Consider the following 27,465-nt stretch of genomic DNA (forward strand, 5'->3'; position numbering starts at 1 on the left):
TTGCACAAAAGTATGAGTTACGTGGGGGGTTGCAGGAACGCAGCTCTCACGTAACTCGAGGGTCCACTACATTGCCATTCACCTGTGGTGTCAGATGCTCATGTCTTCTTAGGTTCCTTCAAGTTCAGATGCAGCACAGGTGACCTGCAGTCACCTGCCCATCTTTTTGGATCCTTTCTTTTTGTATTTTGAGTCTGCAAAGGCTTTTCTAAACAATCACTGTTGTATTTCTTCTGCAGCAGTAACCTGCCAACCTGTGCAGACAACTCAGCAGTCTCACTCTGCTAGCTTTGGTGGCGTCTGCCATTGAGAAGCAGCAGAATAGCTGGTACAGCTTGAGTGGGAACTAGCAGCATAACATAATTCAATCCTGCTCCCCTGGCAACTGATGGACAGGACAGGGGAGAATTTTGAGTCCAGGGATCTTTTTTGGTTTTGTTTCTTTTGCATCTAGAGAGTCACACAGGGTGTATTCTGACCCCAAGAGAGTCATGTCAGAGAGGACTCAGGGTAGGATGTGGCAGTGATCTGTGAAGAGGTTAAGTAGGAAGAGAAACAGTTTTCAGCTCGAGGGGCTGGGACCAGGAGGTTTCAGAGCAGTGGGGGGTGAGGAAGGGGAGTGTTTGAAGAGAGTTCAGGAAGATTGAATCAGGAGGGGGATAGCAAGTTTGAGAACAGGGTAAAATGGGGCTGGTCTGTATGTGGAAGGGTAAGAGCTAAATGTTGGGAGAGTTAATAGTATGAGACAACAATGTGATCACAGAAATAATGTCTTCTCCCATGCTTCTGTCTTCTATAACATTTCCAGAGCTTCATCCTGATACAGAGATGTGCATTTTTGTTTCCATTTCCTTACCTACTTCTCACTGGCTGTGTCTACACTAACAAGGTCTTTTGAAAGATTTTTTTGAAAGAAGGGGGCTCTTTCGAAAGATCCCGCAGAGCATGTACACATACAAAGCATTCTTTCGAGAGTAAATCAAAAGACTGTAGCGCTCCTTTCAGCAGTGCTCTTCCACTCCCGTTTCAGGAACAGCACCTTTTGAAAGCTTCTTCAGAAAGAAAAGGTGTGTAGGTGTTCCTCAGGGCCCTTTTTTCGAAAGAGCAGTCGTCATAGCACCTGATTTTTTTGATCCCTGGCCCATTCTTTCGAAAGAGCGGGGGCTGTGTGGACGCTCTCTTTCGAAAGAACAGATCACTCTTTTTATCTGTTTTTTTTGTATGTGGATGTGCTCCTTTGAAAGAAGAGCTTCTGGAAGAGATCTTCTGGAAGATCATGTTTTGAAAGATCACTTTAGTGTAGATGCGGTCACTCTGATGCTTTCCTTCAATACCCCAATTTATATGTCCCAGTTTTTCTCCTTGAATATCTGACCCACATGTTGGGATAAAGGGATATAGATTGATACCATAGCCCCACCACTTTCTGTGAGTGTCAACCACCATTACTTTTCAATCAGAACCCCCCCCATCCCCACCTTAAGTGTTGGCCCAAATCTTGGGTCCACAAATTAAAACATTAATTTTGTAAACTAGGCCAGAAATCATAATCCAGATTCCCCTTTCTATCTGAGGTCCAGGGCCATAAGTAGTTTCTCTTTGCCATTTCAGCCTCAACACAGGAAGGATTTCTTCCTTTGTCTCCAATTTAGAAGGCCTCCTCTCAGAAACATGGGTTCTGTTTCTTGTGTCCTGTAGCAAAGTAACAAATTTCTGTAGCATTTTTCTCCTTCCCACATTAATTTCCTGTGGCTTACTCTAACAGCCTTAAGCCTATACCGGGGGCTATGTCTACAATAGGCAAAGTAAGTCAACCACAGATATGGAATTCTAACTATGGCAGTTGTGTAGCTAAAATCCACATATTTGCGCTCAGCTAACTTGGCAGTCTATGCTGGGGAAGGTTAATGGGAGAGTTTCTCCCTTCAACCTCCCTTGCTCCTCACATCTCACGAGGCATATGGGGTTGACTGCGACCCCTTGAGAAATCAGTTTCTTGTGCCTGTACTAAACCCATGAAATCAAATCCAGAAGATAGACCCTGAGAGGGTGGATCTTCCGGGGTAGTTTAGATATAGTCCACACGCAATACCTGTCTTCCCCCGACCACCTATTTACTCTCCATTCTTTCAAGCTGAACACAAATACCTGACATGCTACAATTCATAGTGTCACCAATGAAATGGAAAGGCTTCTCCAATGCTTTGCCAATAGAGGGTGATAGTTCTATATTGTATCTCTGTAAATTGCCCAGTTTTCTAGGGGAGAATGCAACCTGTTCCCTCTAAGGCTAAGGAGAGTGCCTTAGCAGTCAAACTGCCGCATTTACATTGCTTGGGTTGGAAATGGGGTTGGGAACATAAAGGAACAGTAGTGGAACCTTTGTAGTCACTCTGTAGTCACTTACAGTGACAGCAGCCCCCACAGCTGCATAATGGGATGCAAGGAGTCTCCTGCACAGGAATTGAGTTTTGTCTTTGGGTATGTCTACACAGCAGCCTTATTGCAAAATAAGCTATTCCAGAAGAGAGATTCCAGGTTAGTTTGTTTTGAAATAGTGCTGCTACACACTAAATGCATTTTGAAATACAGCCATTAAACACATGGGCTATGTCTATACTTGCCCCCTTCTTTGAAGGGGGTGTGTTAATCAGCCTTATCGGAGAGTACCAATGAAGTGCTGCAATGAATATGCTTCACTTCATTAGGCTAATTCTTGCCACGGCGACTTTGAAGTGTCAAACTTCAGAGTGCCGGCATGCCGTGTAGCCAAAATGGGCACTATTCCTCATGCAATGAGGTTTACCTATTTTGAAGTAAACCAACTGCTGTTTCAACATTATTTTGAAATAGCAGTTGCATTGTGTAGGTGCTAGGAAAGTTATTTTGAAATGATGATTGTTTTTTCAAAATAATTGTACTGTGTAGACATACCCTTTATGAGCTTGCTGACATCCTTAACTTGCGCAGTGGAACTGCCTGGTCCTCCTCCTTCCACCCCTTTGAGTAGTTGAGGAATTGCCAGTAATGGGATGAATGAAAGTATTGAAAAAAATATGTAGCCTTTAAAGCAATTTCTTTGAATTTTGGTATGTTTTTTAAATACTGGCATCATTCATTTAAAATAAAAAGCCTCTTCATGGGACTTAAGAAAACAAAAAGGTCTTGTGACCCTTGACAGTGCCTGTTAAGTTTAATATTTTTTTTTTAAAGAAGCACTTTTTTTCCCCTTTTGGAGTGTTCAGATTGTGTTGCTGACATGTGTTTTTCTTTTTTAGGTTGGTACACAAGATTTTGCCAGGCGTTTCCATGCAACATATGTTTCTTGGGCTATTGCTTATCTCTTAGGCTTGATCTGCCTTATTCGAGCCTGTTACTGGGGAGCCATAAAAGTTAGTTATCCAGAGCACAGTTTTGCATAGACTTATAAAGGTAGATTGTAGCAGGTAAAAAAGTGTATTGATTCTGGATGCTACATGTTGGACATTTTTTAACCTTTTCCTCTAAGGATTCCATTCTGTTACAAGTAGTTTTAAGACTGGGGATCTTTTAAGAACAAATGTTCATTGCACTACATTATATGCAAATAGTTTGTTTTGCTGCTAGATTCCCAAGCTCTGAATACTAAAGCTTTGTTTACATATTCATGCACCTGTCTTAAAAGGTATTGTTGAATTTAATTCCAACAAACAGTATTACATTTTATGTTTTCTTTTTATCATGTAAAAGCAGTTTGTGTCATTCTTTGGGTGGTCAGTAAGTACTCAAAGCAACAGGTGTTTATAAGTGTTTCTAAAGTAGCTACACATTTGTACTTACGTTTCCATTAAAACTGTATTAAAGTGGCTTGCTTTAAAATCTAAGCAATAAGCAATTTGCTTGAACTGCTTACTGTAACTTTTACCTAAGATCATAGTGACCTTATTCAGGAAGTGAAATTTATGAACGTACTCTTGAAGACTGACACTGTTGCTATAGATGACATTTGCAAACACTGTATGCTTTAAGGTTTTCGGGTAGAGAGATGCAATATTTTGGTAATCCAGTTGGAAACAGAAATTTCAGTTTATCCAGTGTTGTAATTCAGCTTTGGATAAATGTTTTTTTAAGGATACTTGGACTTATTGTTTCTTTTTTACAGGCAAATCCTAAAAGCCATGTTTGGATTTATGGAACTTTTTCTCTGGTTGTTTGTATGAATTCCTTTACAGGGTTGAAGGGAAGTGTTTCATAGGACTTGTTTTATAACACTAGGGTGTCATTTAGCTGAAGATAGGGTGATGGTGGGTTACCTCTTACTTTTTCCTCTGATCATCGTAAACTTTTCCTATTGGGAGAATTTTGCACTGGTCACTGCAAAAGGAGATAATGTTCTAATATGAAAATGAGTAAACTGTTACTCTGATCATTCCATCAAAATACAACTGGTCAATTTAACATTGGTAATTTGTTCAAGACAATACAGAAGCTGAAACAAATTGAATTTTTAATGATCTATTCACAAAGGATGAAGGGACCAGTTCTTGCACTGCCCATCTTTACAGTTTTAAACTAGTTTTTTGCTAACTTCAGAAGGAATGTCCTGAGCTCTTTAGAAGAAAGTAGTCTGTAGAAAATGGGGTTGGGGTAAATTAATGTGGAAGTTCCAGGGATACGTATATTATTTTAAACTATCTATGTTCTTATTAGGACAAAGTGACATTCAGATGAGGATTTGGAGCACAATAAATGTATTCTTTAAATTGTAAATGACGTGTCTGATGATAAATGTACAAAAGCAGTAGCTCAGGATTGCAATGTACCTTTTAAAATAAACTAATAAAGATTATTATTCAAAGTTAATGCCCTTTCCTTCTACGAAAAGGATGCATAAGCTCCGAATTAGAAGAGTCTGGCTAGATGGAATGAGAGCAGTGCAATTACCTTGTACAGGAAACATGTGGTTACTCTTTTACCTGAGGCTATGTCTACACTGTGAGATAAATTTGAATTTATGAAATTCCAATTTGTAACACTGGGTTTTATACACTCAAATTTGATTACTCTCACCTCCCCACAAATTCAAGTTAGTGCTGCCACACCAAATCATCAAAGATCAACTGTTGCAGCAGTGCATTAAGGGAACCTATTCCACAGTTCCCTCAGCCCCGTAGCATTCTGGGTTTTTTTTGTTGCTTGTGCAGTATGGGGAAAAAATGCCCCACAAGTGGTTGTGGATATGTGATATCATCTTCCCACATTGCAGCTGCCAACATCTTTGCCCTGGGGGGAAGGACCTCAACAGCCAACCCCCCCCCCCCGCTCTGTGTGTGTGTGTGTGTGTGTGTGGGGAGACTGGTCAGAAGGAAAATGAATTCACATTCCTGATACCATTCAAATGTGCAGGCTTATTGTTACCTGCACACCTAGAGAGCATCAGAGATGCAAACATCTAGAGGGGACAACTGCGAAGCATTTTGGGATACATGTGGCACTCCTTTGGAGGCTAAAACCAGTTTAAATGGAAGCTGTTTCCACACTACCATTAATCTGAATGCTTACATTCGAACTTCCTGTTAATCCCACTCAGGTTTTTGGAGTAAGAATATCAGCACGCCCTAAATTCGAAATAATGGTATCTGATGCATGAACAGTCAGAGTTTAAAGTCTAGCCAAGTGCCTTAGAGTTGAATTTATGCTGTAGTACAGACATAGCCTGAGAGTGCGAGTCTCAAAGAAGAGAGGATCAGTCCTCTAAAGGAATTGGTACAAGCAAGCTAGGAAACTATTCAGGTGAGAAGGGAGTGGCTATTGTTGTGGAGCCAGGTAGAAGACAAGTCTGCTTACGTCTGATAGATCACTTAGTGTCACTACCCATTTGACACAACTATCAAAACCTCCTGTACCTTCCTATGACAAGTCCCATCCCATCTCACAAAACTTCCCCACAAACTGCCCTTTGACCATAATGTGTATCATTAAGTAAATTATAAACTATTAGCCCCTGTGTGGATACGCTAATATGATCAAAATACATTTTGTTTGGTATTTTTCTCTTGTGATATTTGGAATTAATGAGTAACTTTTCCTATTTAGCTCAGTGTCCAACGACAGGGTGTCAGTGATGGTGGACCCTAGGTAAACGAACTCGTGGACAACCTCTAACATATAGTTGTCAATGTTGATTGATGGGGATTCAGCAACATCCTGACCGAGTACGTTTGTCTTCTTTAGGCTGATGGTAAGCCCAAAGTCCTTGCACGCTTTGGAGAACCTATCCAGCAGTTTTTGAAGCTGGTCTTCTGTGTGAGACACTACAGCAGCATCGTCTGCGAACAGCATGTCTCTGATGAGGACTTCTCGCACCTTAGACTTAGCTTTCAGCCTTGCAAGGTTAAACAGTTTCCCATTGGATCTTGTGTGCAGCAAGATGCCCTCTGTTGAAGATCCAAAGGCATGTTTCAGGAGGAGTGTGAAGAAGATCCCGAACAATGTCGGAGCAAGCACGCATCCTTGTTTGACACCGCTCCTGATTCTGAAAGCATCCGATAATGCGCTGTCATATTGGATGGTTCCTCTCATGTTTTCATGGAACGACTGGATCATCTTCAGTAACCGTGGAGGACAGCCTATCTTGTGGAGCAGTTTGAACAGACCATCCCTGCTGACCAAGTCAAAAGCCTTGGTCAAGTTGATGAAGGCTATGTAGAGTGGCTTTCTCTGCTCCCTGCACTTCTCCTGCAGCTGCCTTAGAGAGAAGACCATATCAACGGTAGACCTCTCTGCGCGGAATCTGCACTGCGATTCGGGGTACGCCCTGTCAGCAATCTTCTGGAGTCTGCCAAGGATGACGCGAGCGAACAGTTTACCAGTGACGCTTAGGAGGGAGATTCCATGGTAGTTGTTGCAGTCGCTTCTGTTTCCTTTGTTCTTATACAACGTTACAATGTTAGTGTCGCGCATATCCTGTGGAACCTCTCCCTCTTTCCAGCACAGGCACAGTAGCTCATGCAGGGGTTCCAGGAGTGTGTCCGCGGCACATTTGATTACCTCTGGTGGTATACCATCCTGACCAGGGGCCTTTCCAGCTGCAATGCTGTTGATGGCTGTCTTCATTTCATCCACAGTCGGTTCTTGGTCCAGTTCGTCCATTACTGGTAGGAGCTCGACGGCATCAAGGGCTGCGTCAACCACAACATTCTCGCGTGAGTACAGCTCGGAGTAGTGCTCAACCCAGCGCTCCATCTGTTTGGCTTTGTCAGCGATGACTTCACCAGATTTGGATTTCAGAGGTGCCATCTTGTTCTGGGTGGGTCCTAATACCTTCTTCATACCCTCATACATTCCTCTGAGACACTGAGCTAAATAGGAGGATCGGAAAAGCGGCCACAACTCTGTCCAGACTCAGCAAGAGAGTGTGGAATAACAACAAGCTGTACACTCACACCAAAATGCAAGTCTACAGAGCCTGCATCTTCAGCACCCTCCTTTATGGCAGCGAGACTTGGACCCTGTATGCCCGCCAGGAAAAGAGGCTGAACGTCTTCCACTTGCGCTGCCTCAGGCGCATCCTTGGAATATCATGGAAGGACAGAGTGACCAACACTGCCATGCTCGAGCAAGCTGGAATCCCAACCATGCACACCCTCCTCAGGCAGTGTCGACTCCGCTGGCTTGGCCACGTCCACAGGATGAACGATGGAAGGATTCCAAAAGACATCCTGTATGGTGAGCTAGCCTCTGACCTCCCTGACGCCCCCAGTTGCGTTACAAAGATGTCTGCAAGAGAGACCTCAGAGAGGTAGACATCGAGCTGGACAACTGGGAAGATCTAGCAGACGACCGCAGCAGATGGAGGCAGGGGTTACACAAGAGCCTTCAGAAGGGCGAGTTGAAGATCAGACAGCTAGCAGAGGAGAAGCGAGCGCACAGAAAGCACAATAAGGACTTGCCAGACACCCGCTACATCTGCAAGAGATTCAGCAAGGACTGTCACTCTCGTGTGGGTCTTTATAGTCACAACAGACGCTGTAAATGAAGTCCTCAATTGAAACTTTAAAGGGCGCGATCCATAGTCTATTCAGACTGAAGGATGCCTACTACTACTACTGAGTAACTTTGAAAAATATCTTGCAATCAGGCGAATTTTTCTTTTTCTAAACTTCGTAATAGAACACTAGTGGTCAGCTCTCTAGCAGTCTGACTGATTTCCCAGTATTTGTTTTGGTGTATTTTGGGATAAATTAAATTAAATCAAAGCTGATGGGAGTTTCTCCAAAAGAAGCTTGATAAGGCCTCAGTGTAACATATTTCTATAAAAGTAAATAATGAGTGAATGGTCTATTTTATTCAATATTAATGCACTTTTACTAACAAAACTTGGTCGCTGTATCTGTTTGCTTCAAAGTTCCTGGGAAATCCTGCCCTAAATATACATATAATTTAGCAGAAGAACTTTTTGTCAGGTTTTATTTTTTTAGTGATTGACATCTTTCTTTCTTTTTAACTCTGCTCCATGAGGTGCACCTCATGTAGCCTATTGTGCATAACAATAAGGGACGTTTCTAATTCACAGCAATATGTTCTTTCTGAACAGAGCACATGTGTTTTGCCCACACATGAAAAATGTGACACTTCTCCCACTAGTAACGGAGAGAAATGTTGATCTGAATGGGCATCCAAAATTTTCCAACTCTTAGCTTCTTGAACCTTTTTACAGTGATTGAAAACTGTTAATATGTTAAATTGTGATATTTGTCCAAAATGAATTTCAGTGGGAGGGATTCCCCCTCCATATTGTCTTGGACTAGTCTATATTTAAATAAAAAAGGGAACCTTTCTAGAAACCTGGGCACTTGATTGACTGAAAGTATCTTTGTTGCCACAAGGTCAGAGATTCACTTTCCATTTGCTTTCTTTTTATGTAAGGTGATGGTTTAGCAATCAGTTTATGACAGTTGAACTCTGGCTTATAAAAGATGGATATTAACCCTAAGGAAACAGGCACAGTTTCTGTTTTCTACAGAACATAGCTGTTTGCCTTTTCCATAGCTTGGGCTGCCATGAGAGCCTTAGACCAGTGTTAGTCTTTTCTCTTGCTGCTGTTAGTTTCTAATCCCAGTTTAAGCACTTGGTCGTAATATTCAAAACAATTAACAGGTCATGTCCCAGGTGTATTAAAGACTGAATTTTGATATGAGTTACCATGACAACTGTGCTCTGCTGGGCCTCTCCAGAGCACAAAGGCCAGGGTGAAAAGTGGGAGATAAAATCTTGTTCCTTGAGGGGATCCAGTAATGGAACACATTTCCAGAGGAGATGAGCTAAATCTGGGGTCTGACCACCTTTAGGAAATTCTGCAAAACTTTCCCCTTCAAAAAAGCCTTTCCACCATAAGAATGGCAGCACTGATATCCATTTCTAGCCTACAACCCTACTGAAAAAGGTAAAATCTAAACAACTCTACCCCAGTAGAGGTTTTCCCCTCAGAAGGCAAAAGTACCAGAGGTTCTCTCAGGATGTCACTCTGGCCAATAATGCTATATGGAGCCTGTAAGCAGGTAAATAAAAACCGTAGGACTAGAGAGAGGCTGAGAGTTTCCATTTTCCGTATTCTTATTCTCTTCCTGCTCATTGCTTTTAAGCATAAGTACCTACTATTGTTTGAAGGCACAGTAAACCAGTTCCACACATTCATTATTTGTATGCGTTGTGTTCAACTCATTCTTAGCTAGGAGAGTCTGAGGTCTTGGAACTCTTCTTTCACTGTTCATGGAGCATTGGACACTATCACTACATTACATTTTTTTACCATTTTAATACTGCTGTGTGCTTTTTGCTTCATCTTTTCTCTGAGCTGAGACATTTGCACATTTTTTTTAATTATTATTATTTTTACAGGGCCCTGTCTAAGAATGACAGGAGTTGCTATTCTTCTAAAGTTTTATATGTAAGGTAAGGTTAAGATTGAGGGTAATTGGCACAATTTACCAAAGGTCATGATGGATTCTCCATCACAGGCAATTTTCAAATCACTATTGGATTTTTTCAAAGAGATGTGCTCTGTGAATTATTTTGGGAAGTTCTCTGGCCTGTGATATACAGCAGGTCAGACTACATAATCATAATAATAATCCCTTTTGGCCTTGAAATCTAGGACTCTGTGAACCATCTCCATGCTCTGCTGCTGCTGCTAGGTGCACAATCCATAGGAGGTGTCAGTAACTTTTCTAAGCTGGAGTGCCAAATTTCACACTTTGACCTCTATGTATGATCCGCATGCCAGTGATGCTTTTCTAAATCGCTATGGCTACGTCTACACTGGCACACTACTAAGAACATCGAAATAGGCTACTTCGCCATGTATCGTCTACACGTTGTCCAGGGCTGGTGCCCTTGACGTTCAACGTCGAAGTAGCAACGGAGAACGTCAAAAGGAGCCACCCCGGAAGGAAATGTGGAGCGTCCACACGCACAAGCGCTCCCTGTCGAAATAAGGGGCTAGCAAAGCCCCAAGCCGCTCCCTTAAATGGCCCCTCCCAGACACGCTCAGCCTGCACAGCGCGAGATCTACAGAGCCGAGAACTGGTTGCAGACCCTGTGAATGCAGCATGGACCCCCAGCTGCAGCAGCAGCCAGAAGCCCTGGGATAAGGGCTGCTGCGCGCAGTGACCATAGAGCCCCTCAGGGGCTGGACAGAGCATCTCTCAACCCCTCAGCTGATGGCCACCATGGAGGACCCCGCTATTTCGAAGTAGCGGGATGCGGATCAGCTACACACGCCCTACTTTGATGTAATGAGATGAAGCCAATAGTGCTGTGCCCCCCCTTATGAAATTTCATGCCCCCCACTTTGTGCATCTGTGCCCAGAAGACTGGCAGGGGTTGCAAAGGCACAAAGAAGGGGAATACAGTGCTAGTCAATTCCCTCTCTCCCCCATGAAGACAGGTAGTGAGTCTTCACCTGAGGGAGGGAAGGGGGCCCCTTGCTCTCCTCCTCACCTGTGTATGTGTGGAGAGAGGGGCAAGACGTCTTAGCCCCAGGCTGCCGCCATGCATGTTACAGGGAAAGGTGACATGCCCAGCCCTGCCCCAGCTGCTTCCCATCTCTCTGTGGGGGAAAGAGAGGACAAAGGGATATGAGACATCCCAAACCCCATCTGTCCATGTAGGGGGCAGGAAGAATGTGAGACACACCTGCCCGTCTGCCTCTGGGAATGGGGGTGCAGGCCCAGCGCCCAGGTTCAGCCAGTCCCTGTCCCCAGTCCCTCCACCCCCACCCACACTCACATTATTGTTTACTAACTGGACCGGGTCAATGACCAGTAGGGAAGTGTGAAATGTAGTGAACACTGTTGAAGAACAGGCTGAAAATTGCTGGTCCGGCAGCATCCCTCATCTGGCAGGACAATGCATGTTGCTGGATAAGGTTGCCAGGTGTCTGGTATTTGGGCTCTGTCCAGTTAAAAAAAAAACAAAGAATACCGGACACGTAAATGTCCAGTATTTTAATTTTATTATAAGTTCTCAGCCAGTGGAGGGGCTCTCCAACCAAGCCCCGGTGCACCTGCAGAACCAGCTCCAGCAAAGCCCTGGCATCCCGCACCCCCTGGAGGCCAGGGACTCTCACCTGCGGTGGACAAGGCTTCCACGCTGCTTTCATTCACCTCAGTCTTCACCTTCTGTTGCGCCTGAGCCACGTACAGCAACTCCTCAGCTGGGGGTGGAGAGAGACGTGAGTGTGGGGCAGTGATCCCAACCATGGCACACGTGCCGGGGTGCCCAGCACCTGCGCTAAGTGATTCCTGCTGCACATTTTGGGATTAGATAAACAAGTGAGTTAAAACCAGCCGAAGCTGAACACTGTGTTCCTTTACAGATATCACTCTGTCTTGCACTTTCCTATGAGTGATTTTATAGATTGTGCAAAACAAATATTTTTACACCCTGTCATTTAAGTATGAAATATTGGTGGCTAAAAAAGTCTGGGGAATTCAGAGTCAGAGCAATATAAACCATGGGTAAAGTCCTGTCCTCTATAGCCTAAAGACAGTGGCAAAGCCCTTGTATATTTCAAAGTGGGCAGGACTTAAAAAACTCCACACTCAGGAGGCAAATGGACCTCCTTCCCATGAGTGTACCACCAACTGATAACATAGGTGACAGAAATGTACAGGGGATATATTAGACAATGGAATTCAGTTCTGCAAGATAAGCATATGGCGGTAGAAGTGTTTATTAGAAGCAAAATGGCTTTGGCTGATTTGGACCATTATAGTTTGTACCAGTTGAATTACACTGGGTCAATGAGTAATGGTGTAGTATTCCATTGTAGATACAATCTCAGTGACATCACAGGTTGCAATGGAATTTCTGGTAGCTGCTGTGACTGCAAAGTGTCTTCTGGGATTTCTTTAGTGAAGCAGGAAGTGCTCCTGAATATCCAAGAGGCTACACAAAGTTTTTAAAAATAAGGTTAGTTACACTTTTGCTGCTTAATGCCCACTAGAGTCTAGTCACTAGTTCACAAATCTGGGATATTAATTTACTTTTCAGGTTAGGTTTTGCAGCTCATCGATGCCAACCTCAGGTCTTGAAAAATCATGAGACAAGCACCCAAACATGATTTATTTTAAAATCACATGATTTTAAAGCCATATAATTTAGATTCTATTTACCATATGGTATTTGAGCCCTTAAAGTTCACTTGGGTCACATTTCTCAAGCTTTTTTACACAACCACAAGGACTATAAACTTACTTGATCAACAACAACAAAAATGTTGAGTCTCATGAAATTACGTGATTGCAAGAAAAAAGGCTTCAACTGTCACAATACTCTTAATAAAATGGTGAGAGATGGACTCATTGAAAATGGCTCAGTCTTAAGAAATAGAGATTTTTTTCTGCATCTACCATCGTATGGGGCAGGTGGCTGGTCCTGGAAGTGCAAGTGTTGGGTGGCCAGTGGGCGGGCGGCTGGCCCTAGCGGCAGGTGGGCGGGCGTGTGCCTGGCCCTGGGGGCGTGGGGCTCGGCTGGGCAGTTCTAGCAGCGCAGGTCTCAGGCGGATGGGTGGCTGGCATGGGCAGCTCTGGCAGCTGGTATGGGGCTCAGGCAGCTGGCCAGCTGGGGCTGCACCAGGCATCCGCAAGGGGTGAAGAAAAACTATTTGTGCTTATTTTTAATTTTAAATTTATATATCAAGTTTTTGTGTTTATTTTAAAATACAAATTGAACTTTTTGTTAAAAGGGGGGTCAGATGATGGTAAAGAAGAGGTTGTGGGGCATGATATAAGGTCCTCTAGGAAGGCATCATCAAGCTATTGAGAGATTTTTGAAAAAAGAAGGAGCATAAGTCTCCCTCACATGCAAAAGGTCAGTTCCTAGCCCACACATTCCATGCTAACCACGATCTTTCACTTACTTCTTTGACTTCTTTTCTGGCCACTTCATTCTCTGGTAATTACTGCAAGCCGCAGTTGCCTTCTTCCATGGGGTGGACAGCAAGAGGCCATCTAGCTTGTCGAGCTGCCTGGAGAGTCTTTGGGTTTGGGGGTCAGGTTCCGGTGTATCCATCAGCAGCTGGGCCAAAGGGCTCCCCATGGCTACTGCCTCCTCCTCCTCCTTGAATCTGTCACTGATGTAGCATGTTTTTCTCAGGTGGTTAAAGGCCCTCAGCACATAAACAAAGTCCAAACTTCTCATCGGGGTGGTGAAGGAGTCTATGTTTCCTCTCAGCTCTTCCATGATTTTCTGAAACACTCACTCTTGGAACAAGATGACCTCTTTTATGCGGCACTAGAACTTCTGGTAAAGTGCTACTCTCTGATTGGTATAGAGTGGTGGAGGAAGCTCTTAGAGGGTTCCCATGCCCTACTTCTGGGTGGGTCAACCTGCCTCCCAGAACTGCCCCCTGATTGGTCCTACTGGGGAAAAGTCATTCTGATTGGCAGAGGATGGTGGGAGGAGGTCTTAGAGGGGTCACATTACCCACTTATGGGTGGATCAAACTACCCCCAAACTTCCCCCTCATTGGTAAATCCACTTTTGGGGAGCTCCTGTGGAGGCAAAACCCCTCCCAGTCAGTAGAGGGTGGTGGGACAAGTCCTTAGAGGGGTCACACAACCCACTTCTGCGAGGGTCAGTCCCCCTGGAACTGCCTCTCATTGGTTAAATCCACTCTCAGGGCATTCCTGTGGAGACAAAACCCCTCCTGGTTGGTAGAGGGTGGCGGGGTGAACCCTTAGGAGGTCAGATGATACCCTTTACTTCCAGTCATGTGTCCCTCAACCACAGAATTACTGTCCCCCAGTGTGGGTCTTCCAGTGATAGGGGGTTGGGCCTAAAGGGGATAATGTTGCTGGCAGACCACACCCCAGAAGTCCTGCTTCCAGGGGCGGGACTTCCAGTGACTGGTGGGCAGAGCTTGGGGTCAGTGCGTGGAGCTTAGGGGGTTAGTTGGTGGGCTAATGTTTGATTGATGGTAGGGCCCTATACTACTTGCTGCTCCTTGGCAGAAGCGATGCCATGATAGGGGATGTAAATGTTAGTGTGCATCATTACAGCTTGATATCATTTCACTACCTCATCCATAAATAAATTTGAGATGCTTCAATATCTTACAGGTTTAGTTTGCAGGGTGTTAGGTTACTGTCAAAATCAAAAAATTTGTAGGATGACAGCCATCTGTATGGATTGGTTCATTGGCTCTGCATCAAATACATCTAATATTTCTGTATTCTAATACATTTGCTAAATATTGTTAGTTGGTTTGGCAATTATTTAAATATGGAAGTTGGTAATGTTGGCTGTAGTTGTTCTACAAAGTAATCTTGGTATATTAGGTGATTGGGCTCAAGTGAAATATAACACAATGAAGTGTGAATTGATGCACATGAGAAATGAGTCCCGTATATAATTTAAATAGCATTAAGTTATTTATATAGTAGGGTAGGGGAAAAGCAGTTGTACAAAATCAATGTGCCAACTTTTTAAATGTTTGGTTTACTGTGCAGCTATAATACAGGAAACAATAACAGTATGTCGAGGGATATGTGAGAATATTGTTCTATCACTTCTTAATGTTAGTCCACATTTGAAGCATAGTGTCATGGTTTGGTGACCTTATCTAAAGAAAGATGTAATTCAGCTGAGAGAGTACAGCATGGAACTAGGATGCTTAATGGAATGACAAGATTTCCATATAAAAGAAACAGTCCTGGCCACCATGAAATAAAAGAAACATAAAAAACCAGACAAACTGGGATTATTCAGGCTTGTGACAAGATTATAAAGCAGTCACATAACTTTAAGTATTTAAACTAGAAAACTCTTATAAAACAAGTTGGGTTATTTATATGAGGTTGCTGAATAGTCTAGAAGTTTAAGAGGAAAGATTTTAAATTTGGAATACCCAGAAAAATGTAAGGGGGGACTGTTTAACAAAAACAGTGGCAAATACTCAAGATGGACTTCTTGAGGTGGTTTGGTCAAATAGCATTAAAGTACTTAAGCAAAAATTGGATAACTATCTAGAATTTAAGTTAATATCATAAAGCTTTGTCCTGTCCTTATTGGGAGTCAGTGGGGTTCTTCATATGTTCATCCCCAGTGTAAAAGTTTAAAATTGTTTAACTTAGAAGTATTCTAGACGGTCTAATTTCAAGATACGAGAAGCTCAAGTCCTATTTCTAGTCCCTTAACAACTATTTAAAAAGTATCTAATATTCACACTACAGTACTTGATTTTCTACAGCTATTTGTCAAGAGCTGTTTGATTGGCAGTTGCCAATTTAAATATTTTTGAGTCACACTTCTTTTTCAGTCACACTTTTCACTTCTTGATGAGTGACTCTTCAGCTGTTAATGGATGCTCCAGTATCTTCCCTATGGTGTAGAAGGATGGATGGTGTCAGAATTGAAATCTCCACCTAACAACAAGGAAAATAGGTTATTCATTTGTATTGGAAAATTACCTGTTCCTGACCTATTCCCAGCCTAAGCAACTGAAGAATACAACCTATGGGAAGCGTGACTGACATGAGGAAATAAAAACACATATCAAGGCTTAATGCCATACTGTTTGTAGATTCAGTCATTTTGGCTATGTCTGCACTACAGAGATCTTCTGAAAGAAGCCCTTCTGGAAGATCTCTTCCAAAACAACTTCTTTTGAAAGACAGTGTCCACACACAAAAAAGTGGATAAAAATGGTTTCTTTCAAAAGAAAGCATCCATACAGTCCCTGGTCTTTAGAAAATATAAGCCAGGGATTAAAAAATCAGGCCCCATGATTATTGCGCTTTCTAGCAAAACAAAGGGCCTACAGAGCATCTATGCATTTTCTTTTGAAAGAAACTTTCAAAAAGGGGGCGCTCTTCCTGAAATGGAAAGGAAGAGTGATTTTGAAAGGAGCACCACATTCTTTCGATTTACTTTTGAAAGAACACTTTTTTGTGTGTAGACGCTCCACCTGATCTTTCGAAAGAGCCCCCTTCTTTAGAAAAATCTGTCAGAAGAACTTGCTAGTGTAGATGCAGCCTTAATGACTGACTAGATGCCCTCTAGTGAATCTTGTAGTCAACTCACATCACTGAATTTGCTTTCCCTTATTTTTTTGGTTTTGTATTACTGTCCAGTGAATTGGGTATGTTATTTTCTGTTCAAAACCTACCTCTAAGCCCTCAAGACACTGACAGGAATATCTGAATAGGCTTTAAAAATCACATTTTTATGGCTCATGTAGTGCTAACTGGGAAGCAAAGGGAAGACCATCTCCGAGCTTGCCACTTATGTGAGAGGGGTGGCAGGACACCTTCATGGGAGCCCTAACAAGAGTTCAAGGGAGCATGTAGTGAAATGAGAACAAACACCTTCTTCATGCATATATATCTCTTCCTTCCTATAGAGGGTGAGGGTGGAAGAAACTTTCCTCTCTAGGCATCATTTTTAGGCTTTCTCTGTAGGGTTGCAGTCTCAGTTCTGCAACACAGTTCTTGTGATATTGGTGACTTTTTTGCAGACCCAAGATTGCATGAGAATCCTTGTTCACATTTAAAACTCTTCTTAGTTTTCTTCATGGTTGCAAAGAAGAGCTTGAACTGAGCATGGCCGTAGAAGAGCAGCAATGGCAGGGCAAAGAATATCCATTCTGCACTCATTTATGTTTTTGTTTTGTTTCCTTTTTTTTACAAATCTAATGATGATTGGCCTATGTCGTTATTGTTACAGACAGATGGCCAGCACAACTGCAAACTTCCCATCTCAGGAGGGAAGATGTTGCGTTGTGAATCTCCTACTCTGGCCTTGGAAAGTCTATTCCCTAATCCACGCATTGGCCAATTGCCACCCCTATTACAGGCAGAAAGGGGCAGCAGCTGCTTGGGACGTAGCATCCCCTAGGCATGTGCGGGGAGGGACAAACACACAACACACATAGCCTAACCCGCGCATTCCCCTTTCCCCGTTCGGGAGCTGGAGAGAATATGTCCTGCACAAGGGGTGGGGCAGGCGTAGCGTGGGGAGAGCAGCTGGCAGACAAGGGACACAGCAGGAGTGGGGCAGCACTAGCCCGACGGTGGCGGGAGAAGCAAGTGGTAGGCTGATGGGGGCAGGGCAGAGCGGGCAGCCGGCGGGACAGGTGCCGGGCAAACAACTGGAAAGTCTGGTCAAAAAGGGGACCTGCGCGTATCTGGTCACGTGTACTGACTGGACACCCGAAGTCCAGTTATTGCAGGGGGGGGGTACCAGTCATCCCCTGGGCCACCGCCCCCGTCACACGGAGGCTGGCAGGAAGAAGGGGCAGAGCAGGGCGCAATAGGCTAAGGCCTGGGGGCGGGGCGCTAGGCTGAGGAGGGGGTGGATGAGGGTGGGCTGGTTCCTGGCTGACGCGCCCCTCCCCCTCCGGCTCTGGCCATGCAGCGGTTGAGCGGTTAACGAGGAGGCCCCGCCCTGCCCTGAATGCCGGGGGCGGAGGCCAAGTGCGAGGTGAGCGGTGCGCCGCTGTCTGCTGCCTCCGGCGCTGGGTTTGCGGCGGCGGTGGAGGTGGAGGTGCGGCGCGACAGGGCAGGGCAGGGCAGGGCAAGCGAGCCGGCCGAGGCGAGGCGGGGCAGTGGGGGCGATGGGGAAGTGGGGCAGCAGGTGGGGGCGATGGGGGAGGGACGGGCGCTTAGCTGGCCCAGCCCCGCCCCGCCCCGCCCCGCCCCGGCGAGGGCTGGACTAGCTGCATGAGAGCCGCTGGAAGTTTGTGGCAGGTGTGGATGCTCAACGTGACCTGCAGAGCGGGCGAAGCGACTCTGCTCACTCGGGTCTGTTGTGTTCCCGGGCAGTGTCTGGGGCGGGGACGTAGCTGTGTAAGCGAAACCGCTCTTGTTTTGGGACAGGAGCGGCCACGCGGGGAGTGCTGCTGTTACACCTCCGGAGTTAAAACCCAGTAGAGCTTTTCAGGGCTGCTTCATTTAGCTGTGGCCGGGGAAAGGCACAAAATCATTTTCACTTAGTGTAAACTGAGGAGGATTTTTAAAAAGTTAAGACTTTTCACTCACACGCCGCGAACTGCAATAGAGTAACAGTACCGGCTTCTGTCTTGAGACAGTTTACCATAGAGACAGTATTAGGAAGGTCATCTGATGGTGAGAGTGCCAAGCTTTCCACCTGTAGAGTTCTTCTTTAACCCTTGTTCACAACAGGAAATTGAACTGTTGCTTTAAAACCTTTGTCAGCAACACTTCTCCCTAAATCGCTTAGGCTGTGTCTAGACTGGGGAACTGTGGGCAAAAGGTATGCAAATTGTGCACTGCAGTTTGCATATCATTTTGCCAACAGTTCTGTCAGGAGAAGCTTTTCAAACTTTTGGCTGTTCGCATGAGTCCAAATGTTGGAAAAACCTCCTCTGTCGAGATACCCCTCTTCCTTGTCGCTGTGTCTAGATTTTGGTATTGTCTGCAAAAGATGTACAAATAGTGCAACATGTTTGCCTGTCTGTTGGCAACAGGTGTGTTGGGAGAGGCTTTTCTGACATTTGGTCTAGCTGCACGGCTATGTCTAGATTTGCAGGCTTCTATCTGGAGCTTGGAGGTCTCCTGACAGAAGTCTACTGCTCCGGGAGCCTTCTGTCAATCTCAGGGATGTGTCAGTAGAGGGGGGGTGGGGGGGGCTGTTCCAGACATTTGGCCCTGAGTGGATGGGCCAAATGTCTGGAAAGCTTCTCCTGACAGAATTGTTAAAAGGAGATATGCCAATGCATTGAGCAATTTGCATATCTTTTGCCGACAACTCTCGGCAGTTTAGACCTAGCCTAAGTGTCAGTGCAGACTGGAGAAATCATTTAATACTAATTTAGGGGAAAATGGTAATTTTAAGTTTTTCAGCTGTGGTTGATCATGTCATTTAAAGGGCACTGTCATCTTGAAGCTCATTTTAAGATCACTAAACTGAAAAACAATCACGTCTTTCTAGTCTGTTAACTTTGCACATGTGACAGAATTTGAGGGCTAGTCTGTTCTAGTGCTGTCAGTTTTGATGTTTCTTTCGCAGGAATATGATGTCATTGTTACTAAGCACAGATATGCTGGTCAGTAACAGCCAAGGAACTGCTGTTTTGAGATTGAGGCTAAGGTGTATCTCCTTCCCTCAGTGTCTGCAGAAAAGCTGGGTGGGGAAGGGAGACAGATGGCATCAGACAGGAGCAGGCACCCTTCCTCCTATTGTTCTTTAGGAATTCTGCCCTCGAAAATAAGAGGCAGACTTCCTTGGAGTGGAAGGTAGCAGACATGCTTTATAGGACTTAGGAAGGTAATGGATACTGGTACAATAATCTGAAGGAGTCCACAATAAGCCCCCACCACATGTATCTGCTGGAAATAAATTGGGAAGGTACTCTCCTTTACACTTTTGTCCAAGGAGTGGGGTGGTATTCTCTATCCTACTACTTCAGCAGAAGCATCTTGGAGGGTGCAGTGAGATCAGTGACATTCCATAGTTCTCTCTTTTTGTAGCTGGAAAAAATGCTGCCTTCCCATCAGCTAATGGACAGCTGAATGGCCTTCAGACTGATAGAGCAGTGGAAATCCTAGACCTGTTCTACTTTTTCTTGGGGTCTGGTTTGAAGGAGCACCTGGTTGAATAATAGCCTCCACCCAGATAGGCTCCTTACATGGGCACCAAGGACAGAGGCTGGCAGAGGTCATGGGGAGTCCTTGTCCTGGCTAGGTAGGATTCTGGATATCTCTGAGGTAGATAGAACCAGAGGGGACTATTTCACTGGACAGAATACAGAGAAGTTGTGATGGGGCTCATTCCTGGTCCCCAAGAGTTCTGCAAACAATACAGAATAGAAGTGAATTTAAATATACGCAGTGTATCAGAGTCACATTATTTAAGTGCTGTATGGGTAAAACAAACTTTAAAAAATTATCTGACTTCAGCAAACTCAAGTGGAATGTTTCAATATGAACTGCACTGCACGTGTGTTTCAAAATCAGCTGAAGGGAATCTGTTAAGAGGGGGAAGATGATTATACTTTTTTAAAGTTTTTGAAGTAAAAAAGATTATTGTTGTTGACCTAAGTAACCTACAAAGTGTACATGGTCTAATAAAATCAGTAGTATTATTGTGCTGCATTCTCTTCTGCCAGTCCCTCTCTAATACTATTTGTTTTACCCACCATTTTACAAGTTGCTTCTCCTTTGTCTGGGAGAAAAGAGATGCTGTGATTCAGTTTCAGGTTTGAATTTTTCTACTAGCGCCTATTGGCTCTTTGCCACCTTCTCCCAAGCCTCCTCCCTCAGAGACAGGCTAGCTTAACCCTTTCCTAGCTCTCCAGGTAAGTTCAGGCTTTCCTTTGCAGCTCCCATTCATAATCATGTGCTATTCAGATTGTGTCTTTGCTATCCAGTTCAACTGGCATAGTGGGAAAGACATATCTAAGAACATTATTGCCATGGTTTGCCAAAAGGTGTGATATTAAAGTGATGCAACTTGGTGTGTAGATAAGATGTGAGATAGGTGTTATTTGAGGTAATTAAAAAGGCAGTTCTTAGATTTATCACTAGAATGACTTTATGGAATACTCATTTTGAAATTGATTGATTGATTAGATATTTAAACTGTTTTGTATAGTATACTTTTTTTTTTTTTTTTGCATTACAATGCAGCTTGGTATAGTCAACAAACCACGAAGACCTTCTTGAAAAGCAGATTACACTGTTGCACTTCTGCCTCGCTCAGTGTTTTATATGTATGTAATTCCTTTTTTTTTTAAAGAGTGGAGCCTCAAAATGTTAAAGACAATGGACACTAAAAAACTGATTGGTAAATCCCTTCAGCCAGCAAGACCTGCACGACACCTGTCTTCACAGCATGGTGAGTGGCATGGCTAAAAATGGTTTATTTAACAAGGATTTACAGCTCACTTTAAAGGACATTTAAGATTATGTGCTGACTGTCTTGAATAGGTATCTTCTTAAGGTACACATTTAAAAACTAGCTGTGGGGGATGTAGATAGAGCCATACTGGCTCAGATAGAAGAATGGCTAAACTAGACCAGTCCAAAGTTCTATCTAATCCAGTATCCTATCAGTATTATAGTCTTGTCCTTTGTAACGTCTTCTGGCAAAGAGTTTGACAGGTTGTGTGTGTTATGTGAAGAAACATTTCCTTTTTTATACTTTAAAGCTGCCGCCTGTTAATTTTATTTGGTAAGCCCTAGTTCTTGTGTTATGAGAACCAGTAAATAACACATCCTTGTTTACATTATCCACACCACTCATGAATTTGTAGACCTGTGTCATATCCCCTGTATTTATGTCTTTTCTAAGATGAAAAGTCCCATATGGGAAATTTCTCCTCCAATGGAAGCTGTTCCATATTCCTAATATTTTTTTCTTGCCCTTTTCTGAACCTTTTTCAATTCTAATATATTTTGGGTGACCACATTTGCATGCAGTATTCAAGATGTGAGTGTATCATGGATTATGTAGAGAGAATATATTTTCTGTCTTATCTATCACTTTCTTAAGGATTGCCATCATTCTGTTTACTTTGACTGTTGCTGCACATTGAGCAGAGGTTTTCCGAGAACTATCCACAGTGAGGCCAAGATTTCTTTCTTGAATGGTGACAGCTAATTTAGACCCCAGCATTTTGTATGTGTAGATGGGATTATGTTTTCCCATGTGTATTACTTTGCATTTCTCAACATTGAATTTCACGTGCCCTTTTTTTGCCCACTCAGTTTTGTGAAGTACTTCATAACACTTCAGTCTGTTTTGGACTTAACTGTCTTGAGTAGTTTTGTGTCATCTGTGAATTTGGGCATCTCATTCTGTATCTCTTTTTTCAGATCATTTATGAATATTTGAACAGTATTGTCTGTGGTATAGACCCCTGAGGACACCACTATTTACTTCTCTCCATTCTGAAATCAGACTGTTTGTTTATTTCTACTCTTTGTTTCATATCTTTAGCCAGTTATGGATCCATAAGAGGACCTTCCCTCTAATCCCATGACACCTTATTTTGCTTAAGAACCTTTGGTGCGGAACCTCGTTTAACAACTTATGAACCTCAAAGTACAACAATATACAGTGCCACAAAAACATATTGACACTTCCCCAACACAGTGTGTTCATCTATGTCTCTGACAGTTCTGTTCTTTATGATAGCTTCAACCAGTTAGCCTGGTCCTGAAGTTGGGTGTCTCTTCTGTAGCCCTTTAAAAAATTGGTTTCACATTATCTGACTTTCAGTCACTTGGTACAGAAAAGCTGGGTCTGCATTACAAAGTTCGGTCTACAGAAGTCACTGTTGACAGAGTTTTGCCAACCTCTGTCTACAGAACATGTCTACCCCTAATATGGTCTCCCTCTGTCAACCGAGAGTGGCCAGAGAGCCCAGCCTTCTGTTGAGAGAACAGCTAACCAGAAGTTCTGGAAACAGAGCTGTCAGGTGGACTGGAAGCCCTCTCTGTTGACAGAGGGCCCCCTGGAGCATCCATGCTACGTTTCTGTCTACAGAATCTCTACGGAGGTGCCCTGACTCAAACTTTCAAGACATAATTCTGCCAGGGAAAAGGTGTTCTGTTGATAGATTCTATACAGAATGCATTTGTAATGTGGATGCTCCCTAGTTTTGTTAACAGAAGGCCTCTTCTGTAGACAAGACTTTGTGGCGTAGACACAGCTAAACTGATTTAAAGGACAGTTTACAAAATCAAGAGGAGAAAGTGGGGATGGCTAGGCCACTCTCAGAAAACCATCATCCAGCATAGTCCTTCAAACTTTCATGGGGAAGTCACAAGGAAAACACAAAAGAGGAAGACCTTGGACATTGCGGAGGTCTACTAATATTGAAAGACGACAACTGGGATTTTTCTGGTGCCAGATAGAAGTTTTGTCCCAAGACAGAGTGAAGTGGAGGAGACTTGTAGATGACCTGTGCACCACACAGAGTACAAGGATTAAGTAGTAGTAGTAGTAGTTACAAATCCTAATTAGTTCTGTGAAGTCACATTTGAGATCCTTCAGAACTCTTGGTGAATACCATCTGATCCTGGTGACTTATTGCTTAATTTTCAATTTGTTCAAAAACTTTATCTAATGACCTCAATCTCGGACAGATCCTAAAATTTGTCACCCAGAACAAATGGCTCAGGTTTTGGAACATCTCTGCATTCATCTGCAGGACTGCATGACAAAGAGTTCATTTAGTTCTGTGCAGTGACCTTAAGTACTCTTTGAACATCTCATTTGTTCTGTGGTTAATGTAGCTCAATATCCCTTCTTTGTTAGTGACTGGTGCCAGATACTTCAGAGGGAATGAACAGAACAGGGCAATTGACTGACTGATCTATTTCCAGTAGTCCATTCACTGCTTCTGGAAACTTTGGCCTTTGCTTCCAGCTGTGCAAAAATATATTCTTAGAGCTCAAATAGTGTCACAACAGATTGATTAAGTGCTAATGAAAACTGTAGAACCATAGTTTGGATTAGGCTTGTTGAAAGGCTGGCAACATTTTATGAACTTGGCCTGAACTCAGTTTGGAATGCTGCAGCAGGAAATGGTGCAATACCCAGTAACTTTTTCACGAGTAGTGATGCACTGAATTCTGGGATAGTGCTTGGAATTCTGGGATACCAACATGAAACACCCACAAACAATTGGGGTGAAGGCACCGTGGGATAGGCACCACAATGCAGTGCCCACGCTGTCAAACTTGCAGGGAGCAATGGGAACGTGGAGATTTGACATGGAAAAAAGGTAGGTCGAATTTCATGAAGCTTTGTGGACACTTTATTCGAATTCATAATATTGAGAATAAGAATTTGAATTTATTATATATTGATTTTATCTTGTAGTGTAGACGCAGTCTGAGTTAGTAAGGCTTGGAGCTCATTTTGCCTAAGCTGTGTCTCAGCACAAATTGCTGTGACTTAAACGCGCACGCGTGTGTGTAAAACTGACTGTGGTCACACAAGTTCAAATTCCTGTGTGAAAACCCTTAAATAATGTTAAATCTCTACTAATTTACATGAAATCAGTAGTCAGATTATAACCAGGTTTAAACTAATCAAGACTGTCTGCACTAGGTATTGAGGTCCTGTTCCTCAGATGATGCTTGAGGTCTTGGGTCTGTTCATGTCTCTGAGGCTGTGTCTATACGGCTGAGCTATTTTGCAATCATCATCATCAATAACCGTGGGCCCGTTTGGTGTCTGATGCCTCTCTCACTATTTCCTTCCATCTTTTGCTGTCCAGTGCAGAGTGGCTTAGTTTCTGTAGACTAGCTCCGCACCAATCTACTATATCATCTATCCATTCTCTGTGGGTTCTGCCTCTCCTAGTCAAACCATCCACTATGCTGAATACCAGGGTCTTGATTTTTATTTGTTTGTCGTTCATTCTGCAAATATATGCCCAAATAGTTGTAGCTTCCATTTTATAACCTTTTGCAGCAGGTTCTCTTTCAGCTATATCTTTCTATATAATTCCTCATTGGTGACCTTCTGCATCCATCCTATTCTCAGAATCTTTCTGTAACAACTCCTTTTTGTCGTGATTATAACATCTAAGGACATTATCGTCCCCATGGACCAGGGAGTACACGCCTTTGTCGGTGTAAAATCAGAGCAGGCACATGAAAAATCTAAATTGTCACAGGCTGCCATTTAGCAGCCTTACCAACGGTCACTTTTTGTCAGTTAGCTCCCCTGGTAACCTGAACTCATGAATTATTCATGATTAGGTGTTTGAATTCTAGGCCTCTGACTGGGCGGAGGTGAGAACTTCTAGCACCTTCCAAGCCCCAGAGGACCTAATTGAGAACTGCAGGTACAATCATGAATATTCATTTAGAATCATGAATCATGCATGAACTCTCTGCATATAAGCAGGTGCCTCAGGCCATTCTGTGGCCCTGGAGGACACAGACTTGCTTCTGCTACTCCACATAGGGAGGCGCGGCTGCATCTGCAGCGTCCGCCGAGCCCTTAGGCCAGCCTAGAGCGGTGAAGATCAGCTGAAATCACCATCTTTGAGCTGAATCACTTCAGCGCCGCCACTACACCTACAGCGTTGACTGGACTCGAGCGGCGCCTGCGCCCTCAAGCAGCAGCTCCTCTCCCAAGTGGCGGCAAGCGGTCTCTGCGGGGCGGCAGCTAGGTGTCGAACTGGCCCGCCGTCAGGCGTGTACTGCGCTCCTGGCTGCCAAACCCAGAGGCCGCCATCTTTAACACCTCCTCGCCCACCTCACCGGCACCGCCATCTTGACTACCGGCTTTTCACTCTACCTGGATACGACCTATTCTACCAGACTGGACTTCTATCTACTGGACACGTAACTTGCTTACCTGAACTGATACTTCAAATACATATACTTACTTGGGACATCGGGGCCTCCAGCGGGGGAGTAGGGGTCGCGCCCCTACGGTGTGCCGGCCTGACAGGATCGGTACAGGACCCGAGGGCCTGACCCTCAGGGCCGGGCCTACAAGCCCAGGCAATATATATATTCAAACACAGCACATTTAATTAACAGTCATTGTTATAAGTTAGTATTATTATTATTATTGTAATTGTTCTTAAGGTTATTTAGTATATCAAAAGATAAGTTTATTATTCTGTAGGGAAGGTTTATCCCCTTGCCCTTTCCTCACATACCTATATTTTTCCAAGCATAGTTGTGGGTGAAGGCGTCAGCCTCCCCACTTCCCATATTCCGTTGACCCTCTGTGTCCCGTGTAGAGCCTAGGCCTCTCGGGAACACATTGTTATTGGACCCCGAAAGGAGTTACGGGAGGCCTCCCACAAATTAAGAGGGGTTACCTCGACTGGCTCCGGCTCCAATCCTTTGGGGCAGGCCAGCACCCTGCCCCTGGTTGGAAGCAGGGAGTAGCACCCCCGCTCCACCTATAAAGTCAATGGAAGGGATTTAAAAAACCCTTGCCCTTTTCTACTGTACCCTTTCTAATAACTAATAATTTTTACCTTCCGGCAAAATAAAAATTATATATTTTCATCCAGGAACTACTACAACAATGCTTATAGTAAGTCTGTAAACATTATAGTTAGTTTGTTATTTTGTTAGTTTGTTATTCTCAATAGTGTATTTTCAATAAACTAGTTACTTTTGTTTTTACCTATTACTGCTCTGTCCTTGGTCTCGCTCTGCCATGTCAGCCACTTCCCGCTAGGAGGCTTGGGCGGGGTCTAGTGCACACTGGGGTGGGGCTCTCCTGCCTGGGTTTGTAGCAGGGAGCTGATCGGATCCTGGGATCTGTGCTAAGGAGGCTTTGATCTCCTTGTAAGGGCTTCTTCAACTTACCATCTGTCCAAGAAAAAAGCCCAGCACTTTTGAACGCCAATATTCTTCTTTTTGAATCTTTCATTATCACCCTTGTCTCACATGTACAACATGCCACTGAATACACATGGTTTCAAGATGCTCAGCTTCATTCCTAAGCTAATCGCTTCGCTTTTCCAGATCTTATCCATCTCCTTCAAACTCGCTCTTGCTTTCGCTATTCTAGTTGCTATTTCCTTCTTACGGTCTAGATCGTATGTTATGTTGCTCCCCAGATATGTGAACTTCTCCACATCTTCTAGTTCAATACTGTCGACACTTATGTTCTTTCCTATTTCCTTACCTCCAAATACCATTGTTTTTGTTTTATCGATATTCAAAATCAGTCCATTCCGCCTCCCTTCTTCATTTAGTACCTTCACCATTTTTGCTAACTTCTTCCCATTTTCCTCAATGATAGCTGTATCATCAGTCAACCTCAAGTTGTTAATTCTTTTCCCATGCACAGATACCTTCTCTACCTCTTCCTTGCTATTGTCCATCGCACACTCCAGATGTGTGATGAAGATACTTGGTGATTATTGGATCTCCTTGTCTCATACCTCTAGTTGTTTTAAACCAACTTCCCAACTCTGCGTATGTTCTCACTGCTGCCTCCACGTGGTCATTGATATCCTTCAACATCTCT

At 43.7% G+C, this 27,465-nt stretch overlaps 2 protein-coding genes across 4 annotated transcripts in view; both read left to right on the plus strand.

Moving 5' to 3' along the window:
- Nucleotides 1-4,816, plus strand: part of PIP4P2 (phosphatidylinositol-4,5-bisphosphate 4-phosphatase 2) — a 59,412-nt gene extending 54,596 nt beyond the window's left edge. For all 3 annotated transcript variants that reach the window (XM_074986962.1, XM_074986963.1, XM_074986964.1), the window contains one exon: nt 3,279-4,816. In XM_074986962.1, coding sequence (XP_074843063.1) covers nt 3,279-3,422 — 144 coding nt within the window. In that variant the 3' untranslated portion in view covers nt 3,423-4,816. The remainder of the gene's footprint in view (nt 1-3,278) is intronic.
- A 13,087-nt stretch (nt 4,817-17,903) lies between these two features.
- C2H8orf88 (chromosome 2 C8orf88 homolog) overlaps nt 17,904-27,465 on the plus strand; it is a 46,289-nt gene continuing 36,727 nt past the window's right edge. Inside the window, exons 1-2 of the mRNA XM_074985439.1 lie at nt 17,904-17,964; nt 21,241-21,339. Coding sequence (XP_074841540.1) covers nt 21,255-21,339 — 85 coding nt within the window. The 5' untranslated portion in view covers nt 17,904-17,964; nt 21,241-21,254. The remainder of the gene's footprint in view (nt 17,965-21,240; nt 21,340-27,465) is intronic.

This window comes from Carettochelys insculpta, chromosome 2 (genome assembly GCF_033958435.1).
Source record: "Carettochelys insculpta isolate YL-2023 chromosome 2, ASM3395843v1, whole genome shotgun sequence".
Classification (NCBI taxonomy): domain Eukaryota; kingdom Metazoa; phylum Chordata; order Testudines; family Carettochelyidae; genus Carettochelys; species Carettochelys insculpta.